The sequence below is a fragment of the Ochotona princeps genome, chromosome 9 (assembly GCF_030435755.1).
Source record: "Ochotona princeps isolate mOchPri1 chromosome 9, mOchPri1.hap1, whole genome shotgun sequence".
Taxonomy (NCBI): domain Eukaryota; kingdom Metazoa; phylum Chordata; class Mammalia; order Lagomorpha; family Ochotonidae; genus Ochotona; species Ochotona princeps.
This window is the reverse complement of record NC_080840.1, coordinates 75,503,035-75,517,795: the sequence shown is the minus strand read 5'-3', so window position 1 is coordinate 75,517,795 and position 14,761 is coordinate 75,503,035. Positions and strand designations below refer to the sequence as shown.

Below are 14,761 nucleotides of genomic sequence, written 5' to 3'. Positions count from 1 at the left end.
ATGAAAGAGCCAATTATCTGACACAATTTGCCTCAAATAACTGAAATTTAAAAAAAATCTATCTGTGAGATTATAATAGCAGATGCAGTAATTTCTCAGGGTTAGAAATCTATCTGCAGTTAAATATTGAATAAGTGTCTAGTCATTCAAAGTGCCATGAGGAATATAGGAGTTAAGATTTAACCTCTGCATCTAAGAAGCTAAAATCTAACAGTAGCAACCAGTGTTTAAATTTGACCTAAAGTATTAGGGAGTTGACAGAGAAAAACAAAAGAAGAAAACCTCTTTGTAAAGTTCTGACATGACAAATATGTAACATTCAAATGAGACAAGACACTTTCTTTACAGCTTAAAGCTGCCTACCAATGGGTATTAAGCATATTATCACTTGTTTTTAATTCAACACAGTATATACTGAGATGCCAATAGAGATAGCACAAACTTGGACTCTGTAATTATGTTTTTGTCTTCATTTTTATAATTTTATTTTGAAAGCATATGTTGATGAAATGGAAATAATGGTATGGAAAGAATCAAATATTTTGTTCTATCACTGTATTTTCTTTCCAACTCAAAACAAAGGTATCCTTGATTTAAAGAAGTACATGATGTGCTCTTAAAATTGGATATACACAGGGGGCCCTGCGGCATGGCCTAGCAGCTAAAGTCCTCACCTTGAATGCACCAGAAGCCCATGTGGGTGCCGGTTCTAATCCTAGCAACACCACTACCCATCCAGTTCCCTGCCTGTAGCCTGGAAAAGCAATCGAGGATGGCCCAAAGCTTTGGGACCCTGCACCCATGTGGGAGACATGGAGGAAGTTCCTGGCTCCTGACTCCTGGCTTCGGATCGGCACAGCACTGGCCTTAGCGCTCACTTGGGGAGTGAACCATCAAACAGAAGATCTTCCTCTCTGTCTCTCCTCCTCTCTGTATATTTTACTTTGCAATAAAAATAAATAAATCTTTAAAAAATAATTGTATATACACAGTACATGAGCTTTTTCTCCTTTTTAATGTTTTAAACATATTGAAAAATAATTTTGCAGGGCTACCGTTGTGCATGACAGATTAATCCACCAGCTGCCATCCCATATGGGGGCTGATTCCAGTCCCAACTGCTCCACTTCTGAACCTACTAATGCATTTAGGAAAGCAGCAGAAGATGCTCAGGTTCTTGGGCACCTGTAACCATGTGGAAGACCTTTGACCTGGTCCAGTCCTGACTGTTCCAAGGCATTTGGGGAGTGAGACAGGCAGTCAAAGACTCATTCTCTTTCTCTCTAAATCTGCCTTTCAAATAAGTTTGAAGAATAATTCTAAAATTGTGCTGCCATTAAGCAGCAAATTTTTAGGATTGTTATTGTATGCAATGTTTGTTTTTGTAGTGATTTTCCAAAATAGAATTAAAATATTAGAATTTTTTGTTGTTTTAAATGCAACTACTCAGTAGGGCAGATAAGAAAATGTCCTCTGTTGGCTACTTGTAAAACTGACAGAGACTGATGACTAAAGCTTTTCACTATTTCAAATTAGGAAAGAATTTTTCAAATGATATTCATTTTTTTCCGTTAACAGGAACATTCTGAAGTAATTTAGATAAGGAAGCCACAGTCCAATGTTGCCTGATTCACAGCTGATAGATGCATACAGTATTTTTTAGTTGGAAGGTGTACCTGATTGATAAATGAGAACTATAAAATATAAATATGAGAAATATAAAATAGGATATGAGAAATATAAGATATAAATGTATAAAATCCTTTTGTAAGCATCATCTTGTCACCATCATTCCTTTCAGTTTTGTATCTCCAGTCAACAAATCATTTTGATTAGAGTCAAAGGTAAGCAACTTTTCCCCTGACTGAATCTGGTTATAGCATTTTCACTCAAGACTCTCAAAACTCAGATTTAGGTAGCTGGTCCCATGAACTGAAGGATCATATCTAAAACCAGGTCATCCCATGATGGAGGCCATGCAGTAGGTGTGTATAGCACGAAGGTGTGAAGAGAACAGCTCCCTGACTGGCAGGGCCCGGGGAGCTACCAGCTGCTTAGCAGGGCTAAGTGGATTCATCTCTGACCACCTTGACGCAGTTTTCACTCCCCTTCGCATGGGCACTCAACCACCCCACTATGTAATCTATTGAGGCATTGTCTGCCCCTGTGAGATGGCTTTTACAACCAACAGTGAGCTTAAGAGTTAATGTTACTGAGGATGTCCTGGTGAGTGGGCCTTTAACTACACAAAGGAGTATAATTAAGTCTGTGCTGTTTACCCATTGCCATAAAATCTGGCCCAGATATTTATCATGCTTTCTGGGGAATGGCTTGATAAGAGGAACCCTAAAAGTTATCCTGTTACTGTGACCCTAAAGGTCATTCTGCTATGACAAAGAATATAGTTACTGTGACCCTAAAGGCCATCCTGCTATGACGAAGAATATAGCTACTGTAACCCTGAAGCCTATCCTGCTAAGGCAAAAAATATAGTTACTGTGGTCTTAAAGGTTAGCCTGTCCTTGCAATTCTTTAGAATATAGAAAATGTAGCTGTTTTAGTTGTTTTCATAAATTTTTAGCTAGAGGAAATATAGGGTGATTTCACTAACATCATAAAGAGATATTTTTGATTATTGTTGGATCACTTATGAAGTTGTAGAGCCTGCAGTTGTAGAGGAATGTAATGTTTATAACTTTTTGTTTTAGATCTTCATGTTTTTTCTCTCTTGATGTATTTCTCCCATTTAGTGATAGATAAGTTGTAGAACAAGAATTGTATTAGGAGTGTTTTACTGCATAAGATGTGTTGTCTACTGAGAAACTCTTGGTTGCAACGTTGGAATGGATAATGCCTTGTCTAATACTGAAACAATTTGTAGAATTGTCTTTGGAAACACTCACTCATCCATTGTAGAGTTGAAACTTAAATAGAGTAACTTAGCTCATTGCTAACTGCAATTCTTTCCGCCGTTTTTACCCTTGCTTTACTTGTTTGGTTAACAAACTGTGAGCTTACAGACCTATGGCCAACTAATGTCAATAACCCTGATCCCCACAGACCAAGGCCCCAGTCCTTTTAACTCATACGTAATTCAAGGTAGGGGTCTGGTTGACACAGATGGCGCCTAGGTTATAGCCCAGACCTGAGGAGAGCAGATGAAGACTGGCAAGCCAAGATAAGCAAGGAATGTGGAATCCTTCCTCAATCATTTCTCAAGAAGTTGTAAATTGTGCCCCCCTGAAGCTATGTTAATATGCCCCTAAGAAAAAACTTTGTACTGTTTCTGTATAAATAAAGCGGACAGCTTTCTCGCTTTGTCCACTACGATCAAGGAATCTGGTGGTCCGTCTCCTTCTTTCTCTCTACACGCCTCATCCACGCACCCTTCCCGAGCTCCGAACCTCGGCTGGAGCTGGACTCCGGCAATCCCACATCAATCTGATTTCTTTTTTAGTTCTGCTTATGACTTGATTTTTAGAATTTTTTAATATTCATTTGAATGCCAGGTGTCCTTGGAAGAAAGGCAGACACCTGTTTTCTGCTCGCTCACTCTCCACATGGCAACAGGGCCAGAGCCAGGAACCTGGAACTCCATTATGGTTTGCCATGTAGGTGCCAGGAGCCCAAGCAGGTGAACCATCTCTCTCTCTGCCTCTCAGGATGCACGCTGGCACAATGTTGGATCAAAAGCAGGGCAGCCAGAACTCGAAACATGTATCCACTTTGGTATGTGGTTGCACAAAGTGGCAGTTTAACCACTGTGCCAAACACCCTGAGACTTTAAAAAACAAAAGCAACAGCTAGTACCATCCATAGCCCATCTGTGTACTTGGATCACTCTTGCAAGCCCAGTTATCAGTTGTGCAGCAATCTCTGTAGCGAACTGAGCTGCTGGAACAGGCAGTGTTTTGTGGCTGGTGTGTAACAGCAGAAGTTAACTGCAAATGAGCTCCAGGTAAAATTAATGAGAGGTTTTCACAGACTAAACTTTAAATACTCCAAGCCTAACGTTTTTGTGAATTGTAGAATAACTACTCATAATTTCCTTTGATTTCAGCAAAATACAGGTCAAGAATAACATGCATCCAGAAGGAAGTAAGTGAAATTCGAAAACGTTACTGCGTGTTGTGGGTAATTGAGAATAAATACAATGGGGTGGTCACCACGGAAGTGAAACACAGGACAAATCTTCAGTTGGAGCTCAGCCTTTTCTTTCTCCAGACTCTCTGTGCCATACTTCTGCTGTCTTTTATTCTTTTTCTCTACTTGAAACAGGTGAGGTAGAGATAAGGCTTCCAATCACCTCAATGGTTCTTTCTATCAAGCTCCAAGCCATCACAGCCCAACACATCTCTCCTCCCTTCCTCTACTTTCTCATGGATGAATCTGTGAATGATGGGTCCCTGGGGCAGAAACCTAATTTTTCCTGACAAAACTAATTGCATTTGTTTTGTTACCCATAGGACTACCAAGAGGCCTCCAATTTGGAACAATTTGTAACTCGGTTTTTACTGAAGGAGACCATGAATCAGTTGCAGTCTCTCCAGAATTCTTTGGAATGTGCTATGGAAACTACGGAAGAGCAAACTCGTCAAGAAAGGCAAAATATTTTCACATAATGATTTTTGTGTGTGTGACTTCATGTTTATGGAAAACCAGTTGAGGGACATTGTCCTTATATTAGTGCAAACCAGAAATGAGATTCAGTGGACTTAAAAGAGGGTGGTAGTGGCCTCCATTTGGGGGCTTACCTGGTCATTTGCCTCTCGAAAGACCATTCTATGCTTCCTTTTACTGTCCATCATCTATTCAGAAATTTTAATTAAGCAGTTCAAAGGATGGAAAGACTTTAAAAGACACTATTAATGATATTAAGATACCTTTGAAATATGCTGGTTCTTAGGAATGCTAAACTTGAATTCATATGTAAAACAGAAACACTGATTCTATGCTGCAGAATATGCAGAGTAAAAGATTAGATATGGGTAGAGTGATAAAAGTCCATTTTATACAGATTGTGACATTCAAATTTGCCTCGCAAATGTGTACAACTTGAAAATATAAAAATGATGAGAAAAGCGTTTCAAACTCATTGACCTTGAATATGTTAGAGGCTTGAGCATTCAGTAAGTCTAAATATTTGACAAAATGGAGAAAAGTGAGTGCTAGGAAAGACATCATTGAGAAGATAAATGGCCACTTAAACAAAGAAAGCAATGTCAAGGAGAAACCTGCCTTAGATATGTGTAAGGAAGATATGAAAATAATTCCAGCCAACAGTTGGTCCTTTCTTGAGTTTTCATTGTTTGCAGTGACAAGCTGGAGAAGGCTGTGACGAAACTCTCCCTCTTATAGCATGTTTTGACAGTTAATATTGGCTAAGGTACTTGAAGCCTACAGATGTACCTTGTAAAATTTCTGTATCATGTATTAGGGAAAGCCACTTGATGTGAGAACAGACTGGTAAAAAGGACCCTGTAGGACCAATTTTTATAAATGAATACATAATTATTAGGACATCGCTAAAACATAGTGGAATTCTCAACCGTGCACTATGCAATGTCTGAAAGGGTGAGCACCACCAAAATCTAACAAAAAGCCAGTAATTCGGAATCTAACAAGCTTGTATAGCTGCTAATCATGGACAAGGGCTCTTCAGTGGAGCTGAGCAGCCTTTTATACATCCTGACTTCCTCTTTTTCACTGCTTTGGGTAGCTCCATAGCAAATGGTAAAGTGTTAGCAATCAGCTTTGGAAAAGCAAGAGCCCAGCTCCTCAGCTCTGAGCAGAGGGTAATGGAATGTCTTGAAACACAATGAAATTGATTTCATGTGTCTAATGAGAAGAGGAGGCCCCGTTTTGGTGTTTCTTTTGTGAAGACTTTCTGGGAATAAAATGCCTCTCCTTTTTTAGACTCAGTAATTTACCACCTGAGAAGCTTGCAGAAGCGCTCTGCTCCCCTCCCTCCTTTGCACTCTTTTCCGTGTAGTCATCTGCAAATGTGTGCTCTACATTTACTGCACTGAGCCACGTGGCTGAACAACGGGTCTTTGTGTTAGGTCACAGGTTAGCCTCCAACGCTTGTGCTTGCTGCCAACAGCTGCGGAACAGCTGTGCCTCGTGAGAAGGAGAATGTTAATGTGGAATTCAAAGGAAGGAGAATAATCAGAAGATTAGTGATGCTTTCCCGTGTAGGCTTCTAGCTCAGTGACAACTTGAAATAACTGGCACTGTTACAACTCTGATGTCAGTTTGGGAAGGGCTATTGTGGGATATTTTATTGAGACATTACCGGATTGTCCAAATATCTGATACTGTTATCCAGAGGTTTTTGGAGGGAAAAAAAATTAAGGTAGCCACAAGTAAATGGAAAACAAGGTCCCACTAGGGGTTTACGCACATCATTTCCAATGTGATGAAGCGGATGCACCAGCCTGAGGCACAAGAATCAACCTAAAGGAACTGTATCTCCTCTTCCAGGACTGCATGTTCCTATTGGCTGGTTTCCCAAAACAAAATGAGATGAGCAGGGTTGTCACTAGTCAAGGCAAGACAGGAACATCTTTCCCTTTTCTACAATATCAATAAAGACACCAGAGAGAAAAACACTTGGAGATGCAACATTGTACTGGATTTGAGTGGCAGAATGATATTCTCTGAAGGAGTCGGTTTCCTTACCCTGTCTGCATCATATATCTCTCATCTGGCTCAGTTTATTTGGTTGCTGATTGGACAGTCCTGGCTCTGGGAAGCCTTAGCAGCTCTCAAAAGAGGATGTCCTATCTTCCACTTCACTGCCATGTACTCACACGGCACCTGGCACTCCTGTCTCCTTATCTCCACCTCTCACTTGTTTGTCTTTCCTATTGGACTTTAAGTTTTTAGATGATAGAATTTGTATTCTTCTCCGTTACTTGGCATAACTGCATATTAAACATATTTAACACTGAGTAAATGAAAGGCGATTCCAGGTAAGGGGAAGTCAACAGAGGAGCAGTAAGTGAGGACCTGGGACATTGAAGAAATATTTGGACCAGTTTATGGGGTTATGAAAGATCTCAAAAACTAGACAGATGCACTCACACTTCATTCTCTGATTGTCCTGATGCCTATAACCAAGGAACTAGGAAAATCAACTCTATCGTAATAACAGTGAGTGCGTACTGCATATTTAAGGAATAGAAGAAAAGGTTCAGTAACAAGAGGTCAAATCACTGCAGGTAAAACTTCATCAGTTTAGTATCATAAAGGAAGACTTCATGATGCCCCACACAACCAAGTGGCTACCCACAGACTCAGTTAAAATCCCCAGGGTTCTAATAATTTACCTCTCCTTCCGCAGTAACTTTTTTTGTGCGATCTACTGTCTGTGAAAGCTAAAGATGCTATAACAAACTCAGAGAAATCGTCTATTCCATCTGTCGGCCCCAGGGCAAAATCCCACAGTATCATTCATCCTGTAGTAATGAGTTAGACATGCCATGTTGGGCAAAATGTCTGTGTCTATTCATGTGCAACTGGCAATTTCAGAGAGATGAGATGTGTACAGCTGGAATGCCACAGAAGTGAGATTTTTTCAGGTGACACTGGGTATTTGTGCTGGCAGACTGACTAAGTGGGAGCCACTTCAATTCCATGTCTTTTGAAAGGCTCTAATAACCAATGACAGGAATAATCAGAATGCTATACTGAAGTTTCTCTCTAGAGGACCCCTGTCCTCTTACATAAGCCTTTCTTCCTTACAAAGTACAGTCTGAGAGCACGATTTAATTGTATGTGGATTTCCTTGATGTAAAGTCATCTGCAAGGTTTTATAACTAGTGATGTAGATGCTTTCTGGACTTTAGGAATTACTTTTCTCTTTTTGATGGTTGTCTATTACAGGAGTAAGGAAAAGTTTCAGTTTTGCCTGCAGGTAATTATACAAATCGAGACAGCCTAATTCCCTTAGCTTGGAACATAGAGAAGGAATTCCCTGACAACCTGCTAGTGTGACCACAGATTTACTAAGCTATAGGAAGATACGGTTAAAAAATTTAAGAGTGAGTATACGATTTACTTTGTTTCCTCCCTACACTATAAATAGTTACACTAAAAAATACATGGGTAAAAGAAGGAATTAACCTAAAAATATGAAAAGGATAGAAGAAGAGCCAAGGGAACTGAAACTTGGAACCTAAAAGCAAAATGTACGTGTTGGAAACTGATTAAAAACAACTAAAAGCTGAGATTTTCAGTGCAAGGTGCAAAGCAATTGCTATCTCAAGAACTGACTGCGTGTAGCATTTGTGGCTGGCAGTGAAGGTGCAGGTAGGGTTGTCACGGGGTAACAAGCTCCACTCATTGTTGTATGCTGGCCGCCACTTCCCATTCCTTGAGCGATCTACAAGAGTGCCCTGGGGAAAAGGTGTACAGAGCCCTGCAGAAGAATAGGTGTACATTTAGGAACTCAGGTTCAGTACTAAAAAGCGAAACGTTGAGGTTCTGCAGACTAGACAGTGACTCTGACACCCCTTCACATACTCTGCTCCTAGACCATGGACAGCCAGATTCATCCTCTCTGGTTGGAAGGTGCTCCCTAGCAGGATCTAATTAGCCCAAGCAAAAGGACTCTACAGGTACTGATCCTCTCCATTCCCATGAAGAGACTGCACCATGCTACCCTACAGTGTAGGCTAAATGGACCATCCCACCGCACACACATAGGGTGCGCTCAGCTTTGCCTAGCCTCCCTCTGAAATGTGTAGAGAAAGCCAACAGAACAAATCAAGAGGGAGGAAATCAACATGGAACTAACAGGAATGACTCAGACAGCAGAAGAACAGCTTCAAGATAAAATCCAAACTCTCAGAAAGCTAGAAGAAGATATTGTATCTGTGAGCTGAGGACAGGATGCTGTTATAGCAAGAGTTCTTGGTAATGACCAGCATGATTACAAAAAAGAAGCTCTAAGAAAGATTTAAATGTAGAAACACGATGGAATTTTCTTTAAAAAAAATAGGAAAAACACAAATGAAGTAATCCTAGGGGGTCAGACCAAAAGGCCTGATTTTAGTAAAATAGCAATATTCAAAAGAATGGAGAGAAAATTTTCAAAGGAATAATGAAAGCAAAAGTCTCAGAACAAGGGCATGAGTTTCTAGCTTGATAGCACAGGCCAACAGCCTATTGAGAGGAATAGTAAGTGTGCAATACCAAGGCCACAATGCACTTTTAGAATTTTGGAGAAAAAAGAGGCTAAGTACTACCAGAGAGAAAAATCAGATTTTATGCAAAGAATCAAGAAAATACAAATTTCAGTAATGACTCTGGGGGCTGGAACACAATGGAGCAAGTCTTTGAAAATGATTTGTAACTTGGAATTCTTTACTCCTTAAAACCACCAATAAAGTAGGTTTTCAGACATGCAGTGTTTCAGGATTTTTATCTCCCCTCAAACACTACTTCTTACTAAGCAAGTAGGAGGTATTTTTCCATCAAAGCAAAGGAGCCAAGTAAGAGAAAAATGGAATCCTATTGGTTGAGAGTGGGTAGTAAGTAATTCAATGTAGAAGAAAGGCTAGAGCAACCTTCTCTGGATGATAATTTTGAAATATTTTTAGACTCATAAATTAGTATTAGATTTGGTGCCTATAACAGAAAAAACTCACTGGGGCTTAAAGATACAGTGGCTTATTAACTCCTACTAAAAAAAAGTGGTGAGATTAGCATAAGGCAAGTGAAGTATCTCTACAAATTTGTCATAGACCTTTTGCTACTATCACGTGCAAACACATAACTCAAACTTGACTCCAACATAGTTACTGGAGTCCCACCATTCTGTCTGCATTCTGACCAGCAAAAACAAGGAAAAACAAAGCAGTTACCTCCCAGATGAATCTTTTTTGGGCAGTATTCCTGGAAGTTCCTTACAACATTTCTATGTCCTTATCATTGGCCTGAGCTTTTCATTATGAAGTGAGCTGATAAAGCCTAGAACTTTGAAAATGAAGACAGTAATTCAAGCATGTTATATGCAAATATGGAAATCAGTTGTAGCTAAGAAACATGCCTCTCCGAAGGGGGCGACAGCATGGTCTGTGGGTGAGAGGAAACATCTCTTTTTCAACGATGTGTTACAGCATTGTTTGACTTTTAAATACATGAGTGTATAGCTTTGATCCAGAAATACTAAAGGAGGGAGGGAGGGAGGGGAAGAATATCATTATGTTATATAAACAACGTATTAAATCTGTTAAAAAGCAATTAAATGTTAAAAAAAAATCAAGTAAAAAATTGAAGAAAATTTACAGATGTCAAAATAAGCAAAATGTAGTACATGTGTGTATGTGTTTTATTAATGGTTTAGCCAGCAGGAGAAAGTATTCTTAAATTAAAAGGTTAACGCGATTTTTATTCATAATTTTAAGAAAAATGAAACTCGAGAATTCTCTTCTTTCTTAGGTTTATAAAGTATGGTACCAATTGACCTTGGGCCTCTGGAGCATGTTTGCAAGCAGTAGTTTTGATCAGATTTCATTTCACTACACTAGGAAGTCTTTGTGACTCACACTTGCGGTAAGAGCCTGAAGCGCTGACGCTGACATCCAGTGTTGTCTCTGTTGTTCAAGGCAAGGGCCAACCAAGCCTGAAGTGCTGTCCATTCAGTGGCCGGGAAAACGATCAAGCCGTCGGGTCCAGAGGCACAACAGCTTTTCCCCTAACAGCCCTCAGTTCAATGTCAGTGGTCCAGGTAACGCAGCTTTCCTTGGGTTTTCTTCCTTGAAAGCAATTCAGTTTGCATTTTCTTTTTAACCATTTTAACAAACTGCTACAACAACAATAGTAATGGAACACTATACCTTATGCTCATTAGATTTGAGGCTGAAGTACAAGAAGAAACAGGGCATTAAAGAAGCAGGGTAATCCTTACCATTTGTTCCATCCAAATCCTGGGCTGAGTGGCCAAGTCAGACTTTTGCAAGCATAGTTCAAGCCACCATTTGTGCATAGCTTGCCTGTTACCTTTCCATTGGCCAACGGGGTCACATGCTAAGCTCCACACCAAGGAGGAAGAAGAAGCACTCCTCCCATGATCTGAGGAAGCACAGCAAAACTGCAGCTGTGAGGAAGAAGGTGAGGGACTTGGACCAACAGTGCAGGCTGCCACATGGGCTAGGACATCAGCTACGGACACCTAAGGAGAAAATACATTCTTCCCATTCTATCCGTTTAGAAAGGGTTAGTGCAAACAGCCTTCTCAAAAACGGTGTGGCAGTCATCTTAAATCCTTTTGGGGACAACCCACTTCGGAAGCATGTTAACTAATCTGTGAATTCAAGAGGTAAACATAAAGTGTGTTTACACATTTATGTCTTCTCCCCTTCTCCTTCCCCTCCTTTTTGTTTGTTTTTGTAGCAGCCACCATGTGGCAGTGCTAACACTCATTTTTGTATCAGGTTATTTGATGGACTTTGGGAGGTGCCTCTCCCTAAAAATTCTGACATGAGCACAGCATTTTTTTTTTTAAAGATTGGTTTCTTTTGGACAGGCAGAGTTAGAGACAAAGAAAAATCTTAATCCACTGGTTCACTTCCCAAAGTGCTACAATAGTCAGTGCTGGGTCAGCCCATGACCAGGAAGTTCATCCAGATCTCACACATGGGAGACAGGAGCCCAAGGATCTGAACCATCTTCCACTGCTTCCCCAGGCATGTTAGCAGAAAGCTGCATTGGAAGTGGAACTCCTGGGACTTGAACCAGTACCCATAGGAGATGTGAATACTGCAGCCTGTGACTTCACCTTTATGCTGCAACTCTGACTCCAGACCCCTAGTGTAGCTCTTCTTAAAGCCAAAGAACACATTATGGTCTTGAATTCAATCATGTCCCTGTTTCAAAAAATATTCAATGATTACTTCAGCAAAAACCCATGGAAACATTTTAGGTAAACTACAGTTAAAATCTATAAGGATGCCAGGATATGTGTGCCATATAACTTTACATAATAGTATGAATTCCAAAGGTGACAACAATAATGGAACTTTCTTTTTAAAAAAGATTATTTTATTTGTATTGGAAAGTCAGATTTACAGAGAGAAGGAGAAACAGAAAGATCTTCGATCTGCTGGTTCACTCCCCAAGTGGGCACAACAGCTGGAGCTGAATGGATCCGAAGTCAGGAACCAGGAACTTCTTCCAGGTCTTCCATGCAGGTGTAGGGTCCCAAGGCTTTGAACCATCTTATGCTGCTTTCCAAGGCCACGAGTAGGGAGCTGGATGGGAAGTGGAACAGCCAGGATACAAACCAGCACCCATGTGGGATCCTGGTGCATGGAAGGCAAGAACTTTAACCACTAGGTTACTGTGTCAAGCGCCAGGACTTTCATAATGTTTAACCTGTAACCTGTTATTGGGTACATAAATGTTAAATATGTAAACATATGTAGCACATATGTATGCTGTATTAATGCACCCATGCAAAAATTATCACACAAACATACATGCTACATATATGCATATATTTAAATATCATATATATGTGAATATTGATCTACAGGTTGCAGTCTGCATATTGACTGCTGAACCATGGTTAGTAACTCAGGTTAGTGCTGAGGAAGGAAGACACCAGCTCTTCCTTATGCTTCTTTTGGAAGGTAGCAGTTTATGCTTTGCTGTGTTCAGGGATGTGATTTCACTGCCTCTGCCCTGCAAGTTTAGAACAGTTGGTTGAGGTTTTCTCATTTCAGAATAAACTCAACTATCTTCTCAGTGAAAGAGGCTCAATAGGATCTGTTCTTGAATCTCCAAGGCCAACAGAGGCAGCAGCATAAAAGGCAGGCCTCTGGAAGTAAACCCACTGGGAGACATGGATCTATAACAATCAATATGTTGGAAAGCACTCCTGTAAACATATTGTGCAAAATGTGTTCATGAGCCAGTGACACTGTATTCCTCCTGCAGACCCAAAGGAGGTCTGAGGTAACTGAGCATTGCCCACCCCCTTCCCAGCATGACGTGTTGCTCTTACGGTTCCCTCCAGGCTTATCAGAAGAAGACAACCAGTGGATGACCCAGATAAACAGACTCCAGAAATTAATTGATCGACTGGAAAAGAAGGTGAGTGTTTCTACTCCATATTCTCTCACCTACTTTGCTGGATCTCCTGACCCAATACTACTCATTGCTTCAACCCCTGCATATGCTCTGTGAATAGAGTACCTAAAATAGCAGGCTTCTGGGAATGGTTGCTTAGCAGTTACTTGATTTTTGTTGTTGTTAAAGCAGATACAGTGTTTCCGTAATTCTTCTCATCCTCCAGCTCCGGAGAAAACTAAATCTTCTTGAAAGAAAATAGTTTTCAGAATACGTTGCACAACAGACCCAATGGCATGATCTATGTAAGAGATATATCCAAAAGAAAATATTTTGAAAGGTTGAGAATTAAATGTATACCAGGGAAATATAAGCAAAAAGAAAGCTGGTGTGGATAGATTAGTATCACAGAATATGGAATCCAAAAGATCAAAACGAGGAAAGAAGGATATGTATCATGTAAGGTGATTAAGTCAAATATAGATAGATAGAGAGAGAGATAGATATGACAGATAATATTGCAACCACATTTTTATTGTGTGTGTCTTTGTATTGTATAGATAGCTTCAAATTTAACTTCCATATATTTAAATTTCATACATCATGGAAAACATGTGGTATTTGTCATTTTATATCTGCCACAATGACCTCCATTTGCATCTATTTTGTCACAAATGTCACCATTTCTTATACTTTCATGGCTGAGCAATATTCCATCATGTATTTAAGCCACATTCTCATTATCCATTATTTGACTGATAGACATACAGGTTGATTCCATGCATTGGCCATGATGGACAGGCTGCGGTAAACACCGGGGTGCACACAAGCCTTTCTTTGATGTGATCACTTCATTTCCTTTGGATGTCTTCTCAGCACACATAGATTTATTTTCAAGTTTTTAAGAACCTCCATGGTTTTCCATAATGACTATCCTAGTATTAAAATACTATACTAATTTTCATTCTCCCTTTTCTTCTCCACCTTTTGTCTTTTTTATGCCAGCATTTCTTAAATACATATTTATATACATATTTAACATATATTTATTTATTTGAAAATCAGAGTTAGCAGGAGAGTGAGAGCGTGAATCACTGGATTACTCCCCAGATGGCTGCAATGGCCAGGGATGAGCCAGGTCAAAGCCAAGGGTTTCGTCCAAGTCTCCCATGTGGATTCAAGAACCCAAACACTTGAGCCATTCTCTACTGCATTTCCCAGACTATGAGCAGGGAGCTGAATCCAAAGTGGAGCAACCAGGACTTGAACCAGTGCCCATGTGGGATGACACGGGCAGCAGCTTTCCCCACTACCCCGCAATGCTAGCCCCTGTACCGGTCTTTCTAACTGTGAGAAATTGATACCTGATTGTGGTTTTCAGTTGCATCTCCTTGACAACTAGTCATACTAAGTATTTTCTCATGTCTTTGTTGACATGTGTATCTTTTTAAAAAGATTTATTTTTATTGGAAAGGCAGATGTATGGAGAGGAGATAATGAGAAAGATCTTCTGTCCATCTCTCCCCTGGTTCACTCCCCCAAGCGGCCACAACTGCCAGAGCTAAGCCAATTTGAAGCCAGAGCCAGGAGTCCCATTTGGTCGGCTACACAGGTGCAGGGTTTCAAGGACTGGGACCATTCTCTGCTGGTTTTCCAGGCCACAGGCAGTGAGCTGGGTGGGAAG

The 14,761-nt window shown here is 40.2% G+C and overlaps 1 protein-coding gene across 1 annotated transcript in view; it reads left to right on the top strand.

The window, feature by feature from the left end:
- NECAB1 (N-terminal EF-hand calcium binding protein 1) overlaps window positions 1–14,761 on the top strand; it is a 198,221-nt gene that overhangs the window by 146,272 nt on the left and 37,188 nt on the right. The window contains exons 6-8 of the mRNA XM_004597242.4: window positions 4,467–4,603; window positions 10,614–10,735; window positions 13,025–13,101. Of these exons, the coding sequence (XP_004597299.1) occupies window positions 4,467–4,603; window positions 10,614–10,735; window positions 13,025–13,101 (336 nt within the window). The remainder of the gene's footprint in view (window positions 1–4,466; window positions 4,604–10,613; window positions 10,736–13,024; window positions 13,102–14,761) is intronic.